Raw genomic sequence first — 17,705 nt, 5'->3', positions numbered from 1 at the left:
TCACCTAATGTATACACTATGATACAGTGACATCATTGGGCAGGTCAACAACATTACTAAAGCATAGCCAGTATTCACGAGACCTTGATTTGCAGGGAATTAATCAGGCAGAATTCTCATGAATGTTGGTCCAGACCAATATACAGTATGGCTGGCTGCTTTGAATTTGAAAAGTGTGTTTGGTCAGTGTGCATACTGCAACCCACGAGTGCGCTAATTACATGGACATTCCAATTTTACTTGACATGTTTTCACTGGACATTTTTGTAATTTGAAACGTGTAAAAAATAGGAGATCTGGGAAAAGCAGTGCACTGGAGCGCCTACACACACACATTCACTGGAACAATACAAAAATGACCCTAACGTGCCCCTCTTGTGGTCCTGCACCATCTCTCAGCATGCTTCCATAAATTGAATGACTGCCAGCACATTAGCACTAGCCATCCCCTAAACAGCATATTGACAGCCATTTGCTGTCCGGAAGGCAGGTAGAAAATGCTGTAATTTGATTGGTGGATAGCTACAAAAAAAAAAAGTTTGTTACTTGTGTAGTTTCACGGCGGCAGTTAAGTAGTCAGCATAGTGTCCCTGTCAGAATCAGCGTAGTATTCCCCCGGCCAGCGTAGAGTCAGCGTCCCTGTCAGTATTAGTGTCTTGTTCCAGCAGCCAGCGTAGTCCACCTAGTCAGTACGTTTGCGGCTAGCCAGAGCTTACGTAGTTGGCGAAGTCAGTCAGCGTTACACAGTTAGCTTGTAGTCCTTATAGTCAGTACGTTCGCGGCTAACCGGAGCTTACATAGTTAGTGTAGTCAGTCAGCAATACGCAATTAGCGTAGTCAGTCAGCATTGTGTCACCACTTATTACATTGTGTCAGTTATGGCTGCAAAACACCCCCACTATCCACGCCAGCCCGAAGCGTGGCGAGCGCACATGGTATGCGTCCTCCGAACCTGTTCATACCCCCACTATCCACGCCAGCCCAAAGCTTGGTGAGCGCACACAGTACGCGTCCTCCCAACCTGTTCATACCCCCACTATCCACATCGGCATGGAGTTGATTTTATAAAATGTGGTGAGCACAGTGAGCCACCGAGCCTGAAGCGTGGCGAGCGCAAGCGTAAAATGAGCCCAAATCGCGGCGAGCGCAAGCGTATTACTTGACGTGTATTCCACGTCCCCTTGCAGGGCTCGGCATGCTTCAGGCTCGGTGGCTCGATGCGCTTGACACACTTTAGAAAATCAACTCGGCGCCGACGTGGATAGTGGGGGGTATGAACAGGTCGGGAGGACACGTACCACGTCCCCTCGCAGGGCTCGCCACGCTTCGGGCTGGTGAAGATTGTGGGGGTTTGAAATGGTGGCATTTGCCAGTATGTAACACGGAGCACTGGCAAATTCGTCCATTATTCTGCATGAGATGCACTTGTGCACAGCACCCGCCCTTTTGTGCATGAGACTCACGTGCTACCGAACCCCTAACCCTGTCCATCTCCCTGAAGCGGACACGGGCAGGGTTGTCGTACCCTGCTGCAAGAATTACTGAGACGCACAAGCTTATGAGACGCTCGTGCATCTCAGACAGATGGAGCGCCTCTCTGCCGGCGCCCGCATGATAGCTGGCTTTCCCCAGCGCAGGGGATCTGGCGGTTACCGGCGCTGTGTGAGAGGCGCTCACTATTATTATTTATTTATTAACAGTTTCTTATATAGCGCAGCATATTCCATTGCACTTTACAAAAGGAGACAGTGATACAACAAACTGGGTATTTACACACAGTCAAAAGGTAGGAGGGCCCTGCTCGCAAGCTTACAATCTATTGGGAAATAGGCATTGATACATCAGGATGGATACTGTATTCTTTATTGCATCAATTCCACCAGAATGCAAGGTTCTGTGACTGGTTCTGGAATTTGATAAGCTTGCCTGAAGAGATGAGTTTTCAGGGAACGCTTATAGGTTTGGAGACTGGAAGAGAGTCTTGGGAGGGCATTCCACAGAGTGGGTGCAGCCCGAAGAAGTCCTGCAATCGGGAATGGGAGCGAGTGATGAGTGTGGATGAGAGATGCAGATCACTAGGCTTGCCAGGGATGCCGGGTAATTACAATACAAGTATTTCTAATGAACATACTGTATGCATGATTACATAAGTGTAAAGGTGGTTATACACCCAACACATATGAATCCAGCAATGTGAATGTACATGTTGCCATATATTTGTGTGTACATTTACTCTCTGTATACTGTACAAACAGTACCCGTGTATGGTTTTACTAGTGGACTTTGTACAGGTATCTCTCCCTTTTTGTGTTGTGTGGGAAGTGTAGACCGCTCTCTTCCTGTTATGCGGATATGAAGAGTTTGTTGCGGAAGTGCACATATACATTTTTTCTTAAAGCAATCAGGCTGAACCAGATATAATCCAGATACGCTGGACATGTACACAGTCTACTTTACCGATGGGCACTCGGTTTTAATTAAATAGAATGCTGGGGTGCCTCCCTTAATCCTTTTGAATGCCAGCGTTGCTGGGAGAGATCCTCAAAATATCTGGTTAAAAATGCCGGCGCCACTCACAGCGAATGTTCCTTTTTTTTTTTGGGTGCAATATTTAATTAAATTCAATTAATTGACTTTGTTGTGAGCGGCGCTGCCATTTTTTGCAGATATTTTGAAGATCTCTCACAGCAACTTTGCGCTCAAAAGGTTAAACACACACACACACACACCCCGATACACACACATATACACATAATAGGTTCTCTTCGCTGTTAATAATCTTGTAAAAAAAACAACTATTTCCATTTTTATTTTCATTTTTATTAAATAAAACCTGCAAATGTATTTTTATTTATAAAATACCGTAATGATAAAAAAGAGGCAGAACTCTAAAACATAACATTTCACTGTCCCTTAATGAATTAGACAGTTTTAAAGGTGCAGGGTCACTGTTACATATTTGTATTTGCTATCTTGCCTAGCTGTGTGTTGTGTTACATTGTACATACGTGTGCAGCACTGGGCGGGAGACGTTATCAACTGAATGTTCTGCTTTCACAGATTGCAAATTTCATATTTTCATCACTTCTAAGGAAACGCTTATTTGACCTGAACCTCTGGATTATAAAAATGACCTCTATCAGCTATCTTAAAAAAAGACCAGAGGTAGTCAATGTGTTGTTATCCAGCTGCTGTGATTGGCCAGGGATGCGGGGAATTGTAGTCCTATGACAGCTGAGCCATACGGTTGCCTAACCCAGACCAGAGGCCAGATGTATCAAGCTTCAAAAAGTGATAAAATGGAGAGTGACAGCCAGCCAGCTCTCAACTGTCATGTTACAGGCTGGGTTTGAAAAAAATGGCTGATTGGCTGGTTGTTTATCACTCTCCATTTTTCGCTTTTGAAGCTTGATACATCTGGGCCCTAGACCTTTTCTGTTAGCAATTTTATATTTGATGTGAAGATATATTTTACATGAACAAGTTATTCCTATATGATTTTAACATATATAGTTCCCATGATATGATCCAGCAGTATTTTGGTAGCCAACTGAAGCCAATGCACCCTCCCAAACCCGGATTCTGTTCCCAACTACTGGTTGCTCAAAATGAACAATACCGAAGGCAGAACCTGGATGCGCTGTTTGGAGCAACTGCTGAATATTATTGGTAGAAGTGCTCCTTTTATAGGGTAGGTTAATACATTTACATTACAATATCTGATGCAAACTTAAAGTAACACAGAAAGTAAATGCATACATGACTAAAGGCCTCCACACACTAGAACGATTTTTTGGCCAATTGTCCGATTTCCGACCGATCCATCTTTCTGTTTTGTGATTGCTTAAATTCAGTCCACAGCTGTACTTTCTAACTGTCCATATTACAGTAGAATGCCCGCCGCTGCCAATACTACAGTATTAACAGGTAATTAATATATATACACTGTACTGTATTCTTGTCAGATTGTCCTGATGATAGCGAATGATAGGGCTGTGTTTGAAATAATAACAGCAGTAGAACTATTAATTGTTCTTTGAAACCGGCTTTGATTACAGGACTAGGACCTATAACATGCACTCCCTGTAGTGCATCAATCATATCTAGTTTTAGCACCTCTGACAAGTGTACTCATTAAGATGATTCATATTGTAAGGGAGCTGAGGCCTTGGAAAGGACGTTTCCAACTTCCAAGCTAGGGGGAATATGAGGTTTCTATTAAACGCTGATGAACGGCGCCCTTCACCTGATAACTTAGCACCAGTGCATAATTCTTGTTCAGATTATTTGTCATTAGCACCTGAATGTCTTTACTTCCAGCTGTGCTGCACACCCCCTCCCAACATCCGTCGCGACCTAGAATCAGAGGCCAAAAGTTCTTGCCTTTGACTGACACTGCTGCAAGTCCTCTGGCCTTGATTCTGAACCGTACTTCACTGTTGGCTGGCAGAATACCAGTCCGCGGTTCCAGCAGCTCGTAACTCTCATTCCAAGAGTTATATCTCATGGGGAAGAACGGCCACCTTATTTTTGTGTTCGAGCAGCAAATAAGGTAATTACAGGCATAGTCGTAAACATTGCTTAAGTCTGACTTGTTCTTGGTGCACACTTTCAGCACATAGCTACCAGCTTTAGGTAGTTGGATCTGAAACTCTACCCTACCTTCTTTTTCCATTTGGAATATATACCTTCTCCTGGCTTCCTCTGATGTGATGTCCTCAGAGTGGAGGGTAGCTATAATATCAATCGTTTCATCCATAGCAAAACTGACACAACAACGACCATCATCTGTGCGAATGGTTGGCTCAAGGTGCGATGGGCGGAGAAGACCTTTTTTGTCTGAGAGATAGCTAGGTCCAACAGGGTTGCATAGGTCCGATGGTAACAGGGGCCACTTCACTTGAGAATTAAGACAAGAAATTAGATAGTTACAGGCAAACTTGAAATTGCCCTGCCCGGATTCGGTATAAATCTTCAGGACATACATCCCTGCTTGTGGCAGCTGTATGTGAAATTCCACCCTGTTCTGCCTCTGGACTTGCAGCACATGTCTCCGTTCTCCCTCTTCTGTGAGCAGCACATCTTCTGATTGAAGCCGGACAAATATTCCCATCTCCTTTTTGAGTGTGAACGACAACGAGCAGCGTCCATCAGTTGAATGGATGATTGGCTCGGTCTGGGAGGGCTGCAGGAGGCCCTTTTTCTCAGACACAGTTGTAGGCCCAACAGGGTTCTGCAGAAGATTGGGGAACGGAGGCCATGGTGTCTTCAGATTCGAACATGATATAACATAGCTGCACACAAACTCATAGTTTCCTGGCTGAAATTTGTTATCTGCATAGATTCTGAGGTCATAAGAACCATTTCTGGGAAGCTGGATATAGAACTCGACCTGACGCTGTTTCTGGACCTGCAAGATGTAACGTCTTTCCATTTGACTATTCCATTTGTTATCATCAGAGTGAAGGGTGGCCAAGCAGCTCATATCTCTATCAAGGGCAAAGCTTAAGGAGCAGCGCCCATCTGGGCTATTGATCACTTGTCCTAACTGTGCTGGTTGGATAAAACCTTTTTTGTCTACAGTGTTGCCGGAGCCTACTGGTATCTGTGGTATAAAGGGTGACTCTATGCGGGATGTTGTTTCTATATCAGAACAACACATCAAGTAATTGCAGATATATTCAAAGTCGGATGGCGAGGTTTTGCTGTTGGCAAATATCTGTAGAACGTAAGAGCCAGCCTGAGGCAACCGCACCTGTAGTTCTAATTGCTGCCCTCTTTGCGTCTGTGTCACATAGCGTTTCTCCCCACAGTCATTCAGAGTCACGTCGTCGCACAGAAGTGCTGTCAAAATTTTGATATCTTCCTTTAAGGTGAACGATATGGACGAATGTCCATTTGATGTATAAATAATAGGATCTCGACAAGAAGGTTGCAGAAGACCTTTCTTTTCCATTAGTGCAGTTGGCCCAACAGGGTTCTGCAACATTTGCGGGAAGGGTGGCCAAGCCACCTCTGCATTTGTACATATGATAAGGTAATTACAGAAGCATTCAAACTTTCCCGGGCCAGTGGAATTGTGTATTTTTAAGGCATAGTGACCTTGTTGTGGAAGATGGACTTTGAACTCCACCCTGTTTCCACGTAGGGTTTGAAGGACATACCTTCTCTCATCATCAGGTTTCATGTGGTCGCTATGTAAAGTTGCTACGACAGTGTTTCTTTTAGCTAGAGTGAACCCAACTGTACAGCGACCATCCTGAGTATCAATCACTGGCTCCCGGCATGTGAGCTGTAATAACCCTTTCTGGTCTGTCAACCAGCTTGGGCCAACTATAACATCAAGTTCCTTGGGAATCTTGAACACGGGATCTACAGAGCTACAGTCGAGGAGATACTCAACAACATTTTCATAAGTTTCCTTTGTGCTGTCATAAGGTTTGGTAAACAGCTCTAGCCTATGTCTTCCGGTCTCTTGTGGGTACACCTCCAGCTGCATCCCATTTTTAGTTAAGGTCATTATTCCAGGCTTCTCCTTTTTATTTAGGGTGAATGAAAAGAGTGCAGGAGAACGTCCCTCAATGGAAAATTTGGCTTTTCCATTCACTGAAAGAGAATGAGATTGAGGTCATTAACCTTTCCACAATTACTGGTTCATGTTTATTCTTTGTAAATAATGTTGGCATCATGCTTTTCCTTTGTTATTTAACTACAGTAACACTAATGTGCAAATAAGCCTTATCTGGGACTTTTCAATTTGCGCATTTATTCTAGGTCATCCAGTTGAACCAAGGAATCTCTGAAGATCTGCAGGCAATTCTGAGTCTGATTGCGTGCCTGCTGAAAGCACAAACAGCTTTAGCTGATTAAAATATGCAGCATGCCTATATTCTGTATGCGACAGCGCCTGTATCTGCATATGAAACGCTATATTACAGTGTTTTCTAGGAAAACACCGTAGCAAAGCATTTCTAAGGCAGATAAGGAATATTCGCATTTTGAGGCATGATGTACGAGGGCATGTCCATATAGAGAGTTCTGGCTGGTGACAGATATTTTGCACCAATAAATAGGCCGACTTTAACTGTCGGGAGAGATCCACAGAACACATTATGGCTGCAGATGGAGTTGGTTCGATGGATTTCAAAGGACAATAGTAATTAACCCCTTGAGTGCAAATGTTGCTGTGGGAGGTCCACAAAATATCCGCTAAAAATGCCAGCGGCGCTCACAGCGACTGTTTTTTGTTTGGGTGCAATATTTAACTTCACTTCAAATAATTGACCTGGCTGTGTGTGTATTGATTTACACTAAAAGAGCAGTCGCCGTGATTTTTTTAGCGGGTATTTTGAGGACCGCTCACAGCAATATTGGCACTCAAAGGGTTAATGCTAAAGCAGACTTATTTGGCATTAATTACTATTCATTGGTCAAAGCCATTGATCACGAAATCCCGACGGATAGCAAATCTAGCATGTGGTATTCCTTACTTTATATTTCTATAAGTTCTTTATTCCAGTGAACAATAGTGAGAGGAGAACCTCCAGCATGCTGGTTGCATTAAATGCATTGCTGTACCTGTTTCCACCTGGAGCGTCTCCGGATAGGATGCAATTAGTCCAGCATTGTAGAAGCTGCTCATCCGACGCAAACTTCCTTCGAACTGTTTAAGAGAGAGCGGGACCTGCAGCAGCTGCCAGTTCTGGTTGTCGGGGAAATGCTCCTCTATGAACAGAGCTGGATGAGTCAGGAAGTAGAACTCATTGTACCTACGTATATAAGAGACTTATGAAGACATTCGCTGTGGCCATTCCACTCGCATGGGTTTAAGACAACGGGCTTTTGTAAGCGAGCTGCTTCAGTTATGGTATAAAGGGTAGACCGTGTCTAGCTCGACAACAATTTGTCGACATGGACAAAATGTCCCAGTAGGAGGTGACGTGAATGATAAAACATGAATAAGTTCAGAAAAAGTATAGATTTAAAAAAAAAAAAATGCATGTTGACCTTTTCATATGTCGACCATTAATGTGTCAACCTTTTGTCTGTCAACCATGTTGGCCATATGGTGTCGAAGTAATGACTTTTGACCTAAACACTGTGGACCTATCGACCAGATGCCCGCTGCTTCCAGGTGGGTTGGAGGGGAAAATATAAGACGAGACTCATGGTAAGTATAAAGCTGTGCGCTGACTTCAAGTGCAGTATTGGCCCCATACATTGCTGGGACTTCCCCAAGTGGATAAGTAACAGCCGATCCTCCTTGAGCTGCCTGGCAGCTTTCTGGACATCAGGACCACCTATGATACACCGTATACGACTTCAGCAAGTGCTGCCAGAGGCTATCCAATCCGACTGATCCTTATTGCAGTACTTGCAATCTAGAGGCTCTGATCCGATGCACACGGGCCATTGGATCGGACCTAAAACACAGGCGATTTACCATTTATCACATGATTTGTCATCCCAATGCATCGAAATCAGGTGTAATCGGGCAAAATAGCATAAGTGTATGGCCAGCTTTACATTATCACCTCCAACCTGCCTGGAAGCAGCAGTAAAACCCAACATAACATTATTTTATAGCTTGTTGGGCATTTTAAAGGCACATGTAACATCTGCCCCACCTGCGGTGCATATGGTTTTGTCCATTAGAGAGTGAATTTGCCTTTGTGAGTGAACCAGAATACCCCCCATTATGTATGTCTGTGACCGTTTTTTTTTCCTACCACATGATCTGTATTGAGTTGAATGCTATTAGTTTCATGGACATTCAAGTCACATCAAGAGAGATGTGGTCGTCGCCAACCTCTACAGGACATTCCTTGGTGTTTTATTAATGATGTAATGCTATTGATTGATTGTTAATAAGAAACATACCCCTTCAGTACCAAGTGCAGCTTAGAAGTGAGGCTAAATATTCTCTTCCACCACTAACTATTTTCTGGTCTGCACCTTCCTGTTTGTACTAGTCAGTAGCCCATAAAGGCATATTTGACTTAATGTAACCGCACTTGTACCAGTTAAAAATGTGACGTTTCTAGTGAGAAAGGAGTAAAAGTATGAAGCTGGGTTTATGTGTAGATGAGATAACCACAGGTCAGAAGTTCTGTCTGTGAATGACCTTCACAGTTACAGGTATCTGCTTACCGAAACTTAAATTTCTTACTGCTTCTGTCCGATAATCCTGCTCCCCATGTTGTGTCTACAAGGTGCCATTTCTTGTTCAGGTACACAGCGTTCCAGGCATGGTTCGTCTCCCCAGAGAAAGTCTGGCCTAGGACGTAGCAGTGGCCTTTAGAGTAGCCACCGATTTTCAGACACTGTATGCCGGCCAGTCTGGAGATGAGTAAAGAGAAAAGTATTAAGAAACACATACGAGTAATGCTGTAGTAATACAGCTCAGTTATATGATAAATAGCTAGGAAGCCACGGATATAGCAGAGGAACCTTTGGACAAGATCAACTACACCAGGCATGGTCAAACCTACGGCCCTCCAGCTGTTGTGAAACTAAAAGTCCCATCATGCCTTGCCACAGTTTTGCTATTAAGGAATGCTAAAACTATGGCAAGGCATGCTGGGATGTGTAGTTTCACCACAGTTTGGCCATGCCTGGTGTAGGTGATCTTGACCAAAACTTGGCACATCAAGTGCATAATCGTATTTGAGCCCTCCCAGGAGCTGCCGGGTACATCAGGTCTGACTTGTCCTTACATTATGACAAGTTGGGCTAATGTATGGGGGCCTTTCGGGAGGTTTCGTATTGTGTTCCAAACACCCAAGAGCCAGTCCACTGATCTATACCCTGAAGGCATGTAGTTATTCACATCACATACTCATATGCAATGGACTCAATTATTGCATGTATACTCCGATCGGTTGTCTACACTGGAAATCAATTGTAAGACACATTGCATATAGGGCCAGGTTCAGAGATGTACCCTATGCCAATATTTATGTATTTCAGTAATTACATGCTACTGCATATACCCAGAAAGGCGATCCAGTTATATGAACATGGCATTCACAACTTGTATGGGGTCACAATGGTCTGAAGACCACTGTGATTTATGGGCGCCGGGTTGAAGGCCAAAAGTGAACACAAAAGAGACTGGACTGTGAGTGTGTTATAGGGGTATCATGGGCCTGTTAAGGGGGTATCATGGACACGTTATGGGATTATCATAGGTGTGTTATGGGTGTGTTAATGCTGGTGGCTGTATTAGCTGTCGCAGACTCACAGCCATTTTATTAGTACTAGCTGTGAAGATGACTGCACTACCAAAGACTTACATTACAACCTCCATTGGCCTAATATAGTCACCACAGGATATATCGATGGCCAGAAGTCCAAGAGGCCCGGTGGTAAATGTAATAGCCTGTGAACAGCACAATGCTTTAAAGAAACAATCATTAGAAAGATCAAACCATCCTTGTTTTGCATTTTTACTGATTGCTGCTTTGAAGCATTGGGCAGACTTGAATCTTGGAACCAGCTGATGCCTGCAGGCTTTTACATGCACCTGAAGCCTGACCCAATACTCCATTTACCTTTTCCCTGTGAAAGGTATTTTAAGAAAATGGTAGATACCAATTTTTTTTTACTGGACCATGTGTAATTGAACCTGAATCCTTCAGGTGTATCTCCTTCCATAGGTCATTACCTGTTACTCATTATGTCATTATACAGACTTTCTCACTACTAATAACATAATCTACCTATTTCTAGGCGATGTGATCCTGTTAGTATTAACTGTTGCTCAATCCAACTCCATTGAGGTCCTCCTGTCTGTGTTGCCTCTTACCTGCACATGTTCTCAAACAGGCCTGCATATCCCTCACAGGCTCCCTTCCCAGTGAGAAGGATCTGGCTGGGGTCACTAGACCACCTTGACTTGTCTTCCAGCCCTTCTAAGTCATACTCTACATGGGAGGAGAAATCGGATTTAATGTTGCAATGATGCTTGTTGATTAAGCCAACACAATTAAGAAACCTCTGTTTAGCATGCGTTTAAATAATGTCTAAAACTGGGGTGGCCAAACCTGTCCTCAAGATCTACCAACAATCCGTGTATTTCAGGCCACCTGTGGATTTATAGTAGGAATGAATGCAGCAGGTTTGAAAATGTGACAGTTAGTATTGACTACAGCTGTGCACCAGCTAGGTGATATGGAAAACATGGACAGTTGGTAGATCTCGAGGACCGGTTTGGCCACCCCTGGTCTAAAACAACATGAAGTAAACTAGGGCTCTCTAGCCTAACAAGAGATAAAGTAGCTCTTGGTGCTACACCGCAAGTTATGGTATAATAGCTGCAACTTATTAAATCCATGTGCTGGGAATTATAATGCAGTGGGTTGCAGGATTTATGAAGTTGCATCTATTATACCATAACTTGCTGTGTAGCAACATTACCAAGGGTTACTGTATCTCTTGTTAGGCTTTAAGCTGAGTACACACTAGTCGATATGTCGTCCAATCCAGCAGATCGGTATGACATATTGGGCAGTATGTATTGGGGTAGGAACAGCATACTTCCACATGAATGTAATGTGGAGGATCTGGTCCAGGTTTTAGTGCAGCAGCAGGAAAATGAATGTGATCAGGGTTGGGCTGATTAGCAGCACCTGTGCTCTCCTGATATGAGTGTTTACAAGGCAGGAGGTCATGGTTTCTGATGATGGAATAGCCACCAGGTGATAGGCCGGGGTGTGGGCTACGGTAAGGACCACTGGAACACACTGAGGAGTTTGTAGTATGCTGTGACACCTGTATGCTGCAATGCTGTAACCATGCTTGCTGGGTATGCTGTTTGCCTGCTACAAAATGACCAGACTTCATCTTATCCAGTGTATGTGATTCCTTGTCACAGTATGTCTGATGCCTGCGTGCCAATGCCTTTTATTAGCAATGTCTTTTGGTTGGCCTTACTGCAGGCATGAAGAAGGCATCTCTAGCTATGCCATGCTGCAACATGGTAACCGTCGCCCCCCAGTATCGGCAAGTGCCTCATTTGTCTGCCAGTGTGATCATTCAGGCTTTTTTCTGATACTATATAATTGTGTCCGAATATCTATAATTATCTGAACAAAATTCAGCATTATATATACAGTAAATATCTCAACAGGAGCATACAGTATGTGGCAAAGACACACAGAGTATTTCATGGTCCATACTTTGTATCCGAAGACACTGATCTTGTTACCATTACTATGCTACAATATGCTGGATTGGTGCATTTGTTCTCACCTATATTGTGACAGACCCACATCCATATGGCCCGGACTTTCTCCAGATCGGTACGTGCCATCTTTACCAGGGATCTCACTAGTTCTTCTACTGTACTTGGTTTGCCCACCTGAAAACAGACACATTGCCATGCTGACATAGTAACAGATGACCACAGTAACTGGACAAGTTTCTTGTTTCAGTGTCCCTTACAATGATAACTATTATTTTATTATTAACCGTTTCCTATAAACAGTAGCACAGTAAATTCCGTTGTGCTTTGCCATTGGAAACACCAGTGATCGAACACAACTGGGTAATAACAGACAGAGGTAGGAAAGCCCAGCTCAAAAGCTTACATAGAAACATAGAATTTGACGGCAGATAAGAACCACTTGGCCCATCTAGTCTGCCCCTTTTCTAAACATGTTACCTCAACCATATTTGATCCTTATTTCTTTGTAAGGATATCAATATGTACTATGGTATTTGCCTCTACCACCTCTGATGGGAGGTTATTCCACTTATCTACTACCCTTTCTGTGAAGTAATTTTTCCTCAAATTTCCCCTGAATCTTCCTCCCTCTAGTTTCAGTGCATGTCCTTGTGTTCTGTTGCTCCTCTTCCTGTGAAGAATGTCTCCCACCTGTACCTTGTTAAAACCCTTGATATATTTGAAAGTTTCTATCATGTCCCCCCTTTCCCTTCTCTGCTCTAAACTATACATATTAAGATATTTTAGTCTTTCCTGGTACGTTTTGTGATGTAGGCCATGCACCATTTTAGTTGCCCGTCTTTGTACAGTCTCTAATGTATTTATATCCTTCTGGAGATATGGCCTCCAGAACTGAACACAGTACTCTCGATGAGGTCGTACCAATGACCTATACAGTGGCATTATTAATTACACTCTATAGGAAAATAGGCAATGATTCACAAGGATAGCTTCAAAATGGTCCAGCCAGATTGCAACGGGCTGGAGGATGTGTGGTAAATAAAGACAAAATATGTGAGGATGTGTGGGCTATATAGAGTATAGGGCAGTAGGATAACTTATGATAGTGTGCCGAGCGCAGCGAGGCACCTTGCCCGAAGCAAGCGATGCGAGGGGCTGCGGTTGACTTCCAACTCTGTCCATGTCGGTCGACATTTGGGTAAAAAACAGTAAAAAAAAGTCGACCTGTCGACCTAACGCTGTGTGGACCTAAACCCAGGTCGACCTAGACACCTGTAGACCTTCACCTATGTCGACCTTCCCACCTGTCGACCTTCCCACCTGTCGACCCAACGGTGACGACCTAATGACTGTCGACCTAAGTGTGGTCGATAAAACGATCCACACCCAGTGCCAGATTAAGCCTTCGGGGGGCCCGGGGTACTTTAGCCAGGGGGGCCCCCTTGCACTTGTCATTACTGGCCGCACACTGCATGGGAGAATATTACACTGTCAAAACACAGAGTAAAGGCAGTATAAACTTGGTCATTGGGTAACTGCATACACACACACACATACACATAAATACATACCATATGAAAAGCCTGTGTTTGTCCCTCTGCACCTTACTCTGTAGGAGACCTCACAGTCCTAGTGCTGCCTTTGATTAAAAACCCTCCCATGACTAAGCTGCTGCTGCTGTTCTCCATGGGCATGTAATGAGCTCCACCAATAAGAGCTCAGCACAATCCTCTCAGCCTCTGCCCTCTGGTTTAAAGTGTCATGGGACTTAGACAACTCCCAGGAATGCACTGCACACTTGTGCAATCAGTGTGCCTTGGCTCCTGATGCTCAGCACCATTAATCATTGTCACATTGGCAGATAGGTGAAGCTGCAGCACTACCCCACTCCCATGCACAAAACCTTTAGCTAAAAAAAAAAAAAAATTTTTTTTTTTTTAAAAATACATGCCAACCACAGGGGGCCCCTAGCTAGTGGGGGGCCCAGGGGCACTGACCCCTTGTGCCTCCATTATAATCCGGCCCTGTCCACACCCGTGTACCTAGCATTAGCTACATTGTGAGACAGGACACCTTCCTACCTTTATTTTGCCATATCAACTTTCCTTAGCCCCCTGCACCTAATTCTTGTCATTTATAGGGTTTGCTAACATGCAGATGCTGGGATGTGCATCATTCTCTACTTCATTCCAATCATAGATGTTAATAGCCAATTCAATAACAGAAGTTAATAACAGACATTAATAATCAGTTTAACAACACACATTAGCTGATTCAACTACAGGCATTAATAACCAATTTAATAAGTAATTAAAATAGCTGATTCAATAACATATATTGGGCCAGATCACTAAGCTTCAAAAGTGATAAAATGGAGAGTGAAACAGCCAGCCAATCAGCTGCTACCTGTCATGTCACAGACTATGTTTGAAACATGTCAGGCAGGAGCTGATTGGTTGGTTGTTTATCACTCTCCATTTTATCACATTTGAAGCTTAGTGCATCTGGCCCGTTAATAGCTGATTGAGTAATGCAGTAAAGAGGCCTCGCCCCACTTACCTGCACAGCATAAGCATCCAGTTTCTCAAAGTTCTTTAAGTTGATTGGCATTGTTTTGAGGCTGGACTTATCCCAAGGGTAAGCTGATAAAATATACAGTGTTTGGAGCAGATAAATAAACAGGCATGTACCACACAAATGCTTATATTACAATACAAACCAGTACTTATATGTTAGTTGGGCGCCCACTATAGTTAGTACGCTCATGCCCCCACTATCCATGTTGGCATGGAGTTGACCTTATATAGTGTGGCGAGCGCAGTGAGCCAACGAGCCTGAAGCGTGGTGACCGTAGTGAGTCCCGTGACGGGCCGGGGAAAACTAAGCAAATAGCTTAGTGGGCGCCCAACTGACATATAAGTACCTACAAACCATGTCAGACAACCTTTGTGAATATTATCTTCACATAGTCTTAAACAAGTATCATTGTCATTGGGAAAATACTACATTTTACTTTCTGCCCATAAGGCCTGACTCAGACATCCTACACATTGGGCCAGTAACAATTGGGATTATAATTATTTATAGCACCTTGTGTACAGTTTTAGAAAGAGTGCTATACAAATAAATTATTATTATTTAAAACAATAAATAATATTGCAACGCTCTACTGCCTTTTTTGACTACAGGTTCTACCCGCAGAGCCGGCCTTAGGCATAAGCAAACTAGGCAATTGCCTAGGGCAGGCATGTCCAAACTGTGCCCCTCCAGCTGTTGTGAAACTACACATCCAGCATGCCTTGCAATTGTTTCAGCATTAACTAGTAGCAAAACTGTGGCAAGGCATAATGGGACTTGTAGTTTCACAACAGCTGGAGGGCCATAGTTTGGACATGCCTGGCCTAGGGCATTTGGAATGCCATGGGGCATCAGCAGCTTCTGCTGATTAAAATTATATGCAGCATGCCTATATTCTATGTGTGAGTGAGGCTGTATCTGCATATGAAATAATGTATTCATGGAAATCACTGTAACATAGCATTCCGTATGCAGGTACAGCCACAGTCGCACACAGAATATAGGCATGCCACATATCATTTTAATCATCGGAAGCTCTTTGTGTGTGCTGGTCATAACAATGCAAATAAGACGACATTTCAGCAAAAAAGGCACCCAACGTTAGCAGAACTGGCCAGGAGCTGCATGGCCTATTGAATATGAGGAAACATCTGTATCCAAGCAGAGGCAGAGGTCACAGTATTAGCGGCTGTGGGAGTGCTGTCTGCGGGTGGGTTAGTTGTGCAATAGTGTTCAGCATATGTGTAAGGGGCATTATGTGTGTCATGTATAAAGGCATTAATAATGTGCAACATATGTGTAAATGGGCATTATGTGTGTCATGTGTATAAGGGCATTAATAATGTGCAACATATGTGTAAGGGGCATTATGTGTGTCATTATGTGTATGAAGGGCATTAATAAAGGTTGGCATAATGTGTAAGGGGCATTGGTACTTGTGTACTAGCACGGCGCCCCGATAATTAGTCGCCCATTTTTTTTAATCGAATCGTATGCCATACACCCAATGGCATGCGATGCGACGCGATTTTAACTCATATTCGATATTAAATTGTATAAGCGCTTTTAAGCACCCAAATGGGTGCTTACAATGCTTAAATGCATTAAATGCGGCGGTACGCGTCCTACGACATTTTCATACCCCCACTATCCACGTCGGCGTGGAGTTGATAATAGAAAGTGTGGCGAGCCACCAAGCCCGAAGCGTGGCGAGCGGAAGCGGATACCTGTGAAGCCCGCGAGGGGATGCGGATACCTGTGAAGGTATCCGCGTCCCCTCGCCACGCTTTCTATTCTCAACTCCACACCGACATGGATAGTGGGGGTATGAAAAGGTCGCTTAGGACATAGGACGCTTACCGCCGCCCCTCGCGGGCTCGCTTCGGGTTCACGTTTATACTTGGGGGTGGCGTGGGGGTGCATTTAACCATTGTAACCACCCATTAGGGTGCTTATACAATTTATAATCGCATCGCATTGTATGGCATTCTATGCCATATACAGTGGCATACAATTTTAAAATTGTATGCCATTGTACAACATCGGCCGATATCGCGTCACATCGCATACCATTGCATGCGATATGGTCTGCGATGGGCGCCGTGCTAGTACACAAGTACCGGGGCATTATGGTTATAAGGACATTAATAATGTGTGTCATGTGTAAGGGGCATTACTGTGTGGTATTATCAGGGGTGCCGAGAGAAAGGGGTAGGGGGTACAAATTATCCAGGCCAAAGTCTGATGGAAGGGCCCAGTGGGGGCCCCAAGCTCCCTCCCCTTAAGTGACAGCAGCAGCTGCAGCTCTTCTCCTCTGCCCAGCACACACTGCTTCGTGCTGGGTTGCAGTGTGGCCATGGAGGTGCTTATAATACATTATTTTCTCAGGATATTTTTCTAAGGGTATAATGTGAGGAGTAATGTATGGTAATGTACATAAGGTAAAGTAGTACTACTGTGTGATGTAACGTGAATAAGGGACACCATCGCATGATAATGTGAATAAAGTTGCACTACACTGTGGCATAATTTAAATTGGGGGTACTATTGTGTGGCCATGCCCCTTCCAGCAATAATACACCCCTGTTTGGGCTGCGCACCAAATGTTTGCACTGTTTCTATTTAAAATATTGCGGGTAGGAGCACCAAAATGATGACTGCTGTGATGAGGGTTGATGGTGCTGGGAAAGGGGAGCAGGGTCAGAGGCGGAACTAGTGACGGTGCTAGGGGGCACCAGCTAAAATCTTGCCTAGGGCGTCATTTAGGCTAGGGCCGGCTCTGTTCTACCCACCTCCAACTGTAACTAATTTCAGGAATTAATAGTAACTAGCTACAGCCATTGTGTATAAGATTGATGGCTAGCATTTGGCCTTGAACCCACACATGGCTCGCGATATACTTTGAAGCTCCCCGTGTGATAAATCGCATCTCAAATCTCTT

At 43.9% G+C, this 17,705-nt stretch overlaps 1 protein-coding gene across 4 annotated transcripts in view; it reads right to left on the bottom strand.

Moving 5' to 3' along the window:
- Positions 1 to 2,839: 2,839 nt before the first annotated feature.
- Positions 2,840 to 17,705, bottom strand: part of KY (kyphoscoliosis peptidase) — a 31,481-nt gene continuing 16,615 nt past the window's right edge. For all 4 annotated transcript variants that reach the window (XM_083178387.1, XM_083178388.1, XM_083178385.1 and 1 more), the window contains 6 exons: positions 14,747 to 14,829; positions 12,253 to 12,361; positions 10,808 to 10,925; positions 9,151 to 9,339; positions 7,579 to 7,769; positions 2,840 to 6,606 (listed from right to left, as the gene is read on the bottom strand). In XM_083178387.1, coding sequence (XP_083034513.1) covers positions 4,196 to 6,606; positions 7,579 to 7,769; positions 9,151 to 9,339; positions 10,808 to 10,925; positions 12,253 to 12,361; positions 14,747 to 14,829 — 3,101 coding nt within the window. In that variant the 3' untranslated portion in view covers positions 2,840 to 4,195. The remainder of the gene's footprint in view (positions 6,607 to 7,578; positions 7,770 to 9,150; positions 9,340 to 10,807; positions 10,926 to 12,252; positions 12,362 to 14,746; positions 14,830 to 17,705) is intronic.

The sequence above is a fragment of the Crinia signifera genome, chromosome 3 (genome assembly GCF_055691185.1).
Source record: "Crinia signifera chromosome 3, ASM5569118v1, whole genome shotgun sequence".
NCBI lineage: Eukaryota > Metazoa > Chordata > Amphibia > Anura > Myobatrachidae > Crinia > Crinia signifera.
The sequence above is the reverse complement of the archived record's forward strand: the minus strand, read 5'-3'. Positions and strand labels throughout refer to the sequence as shown.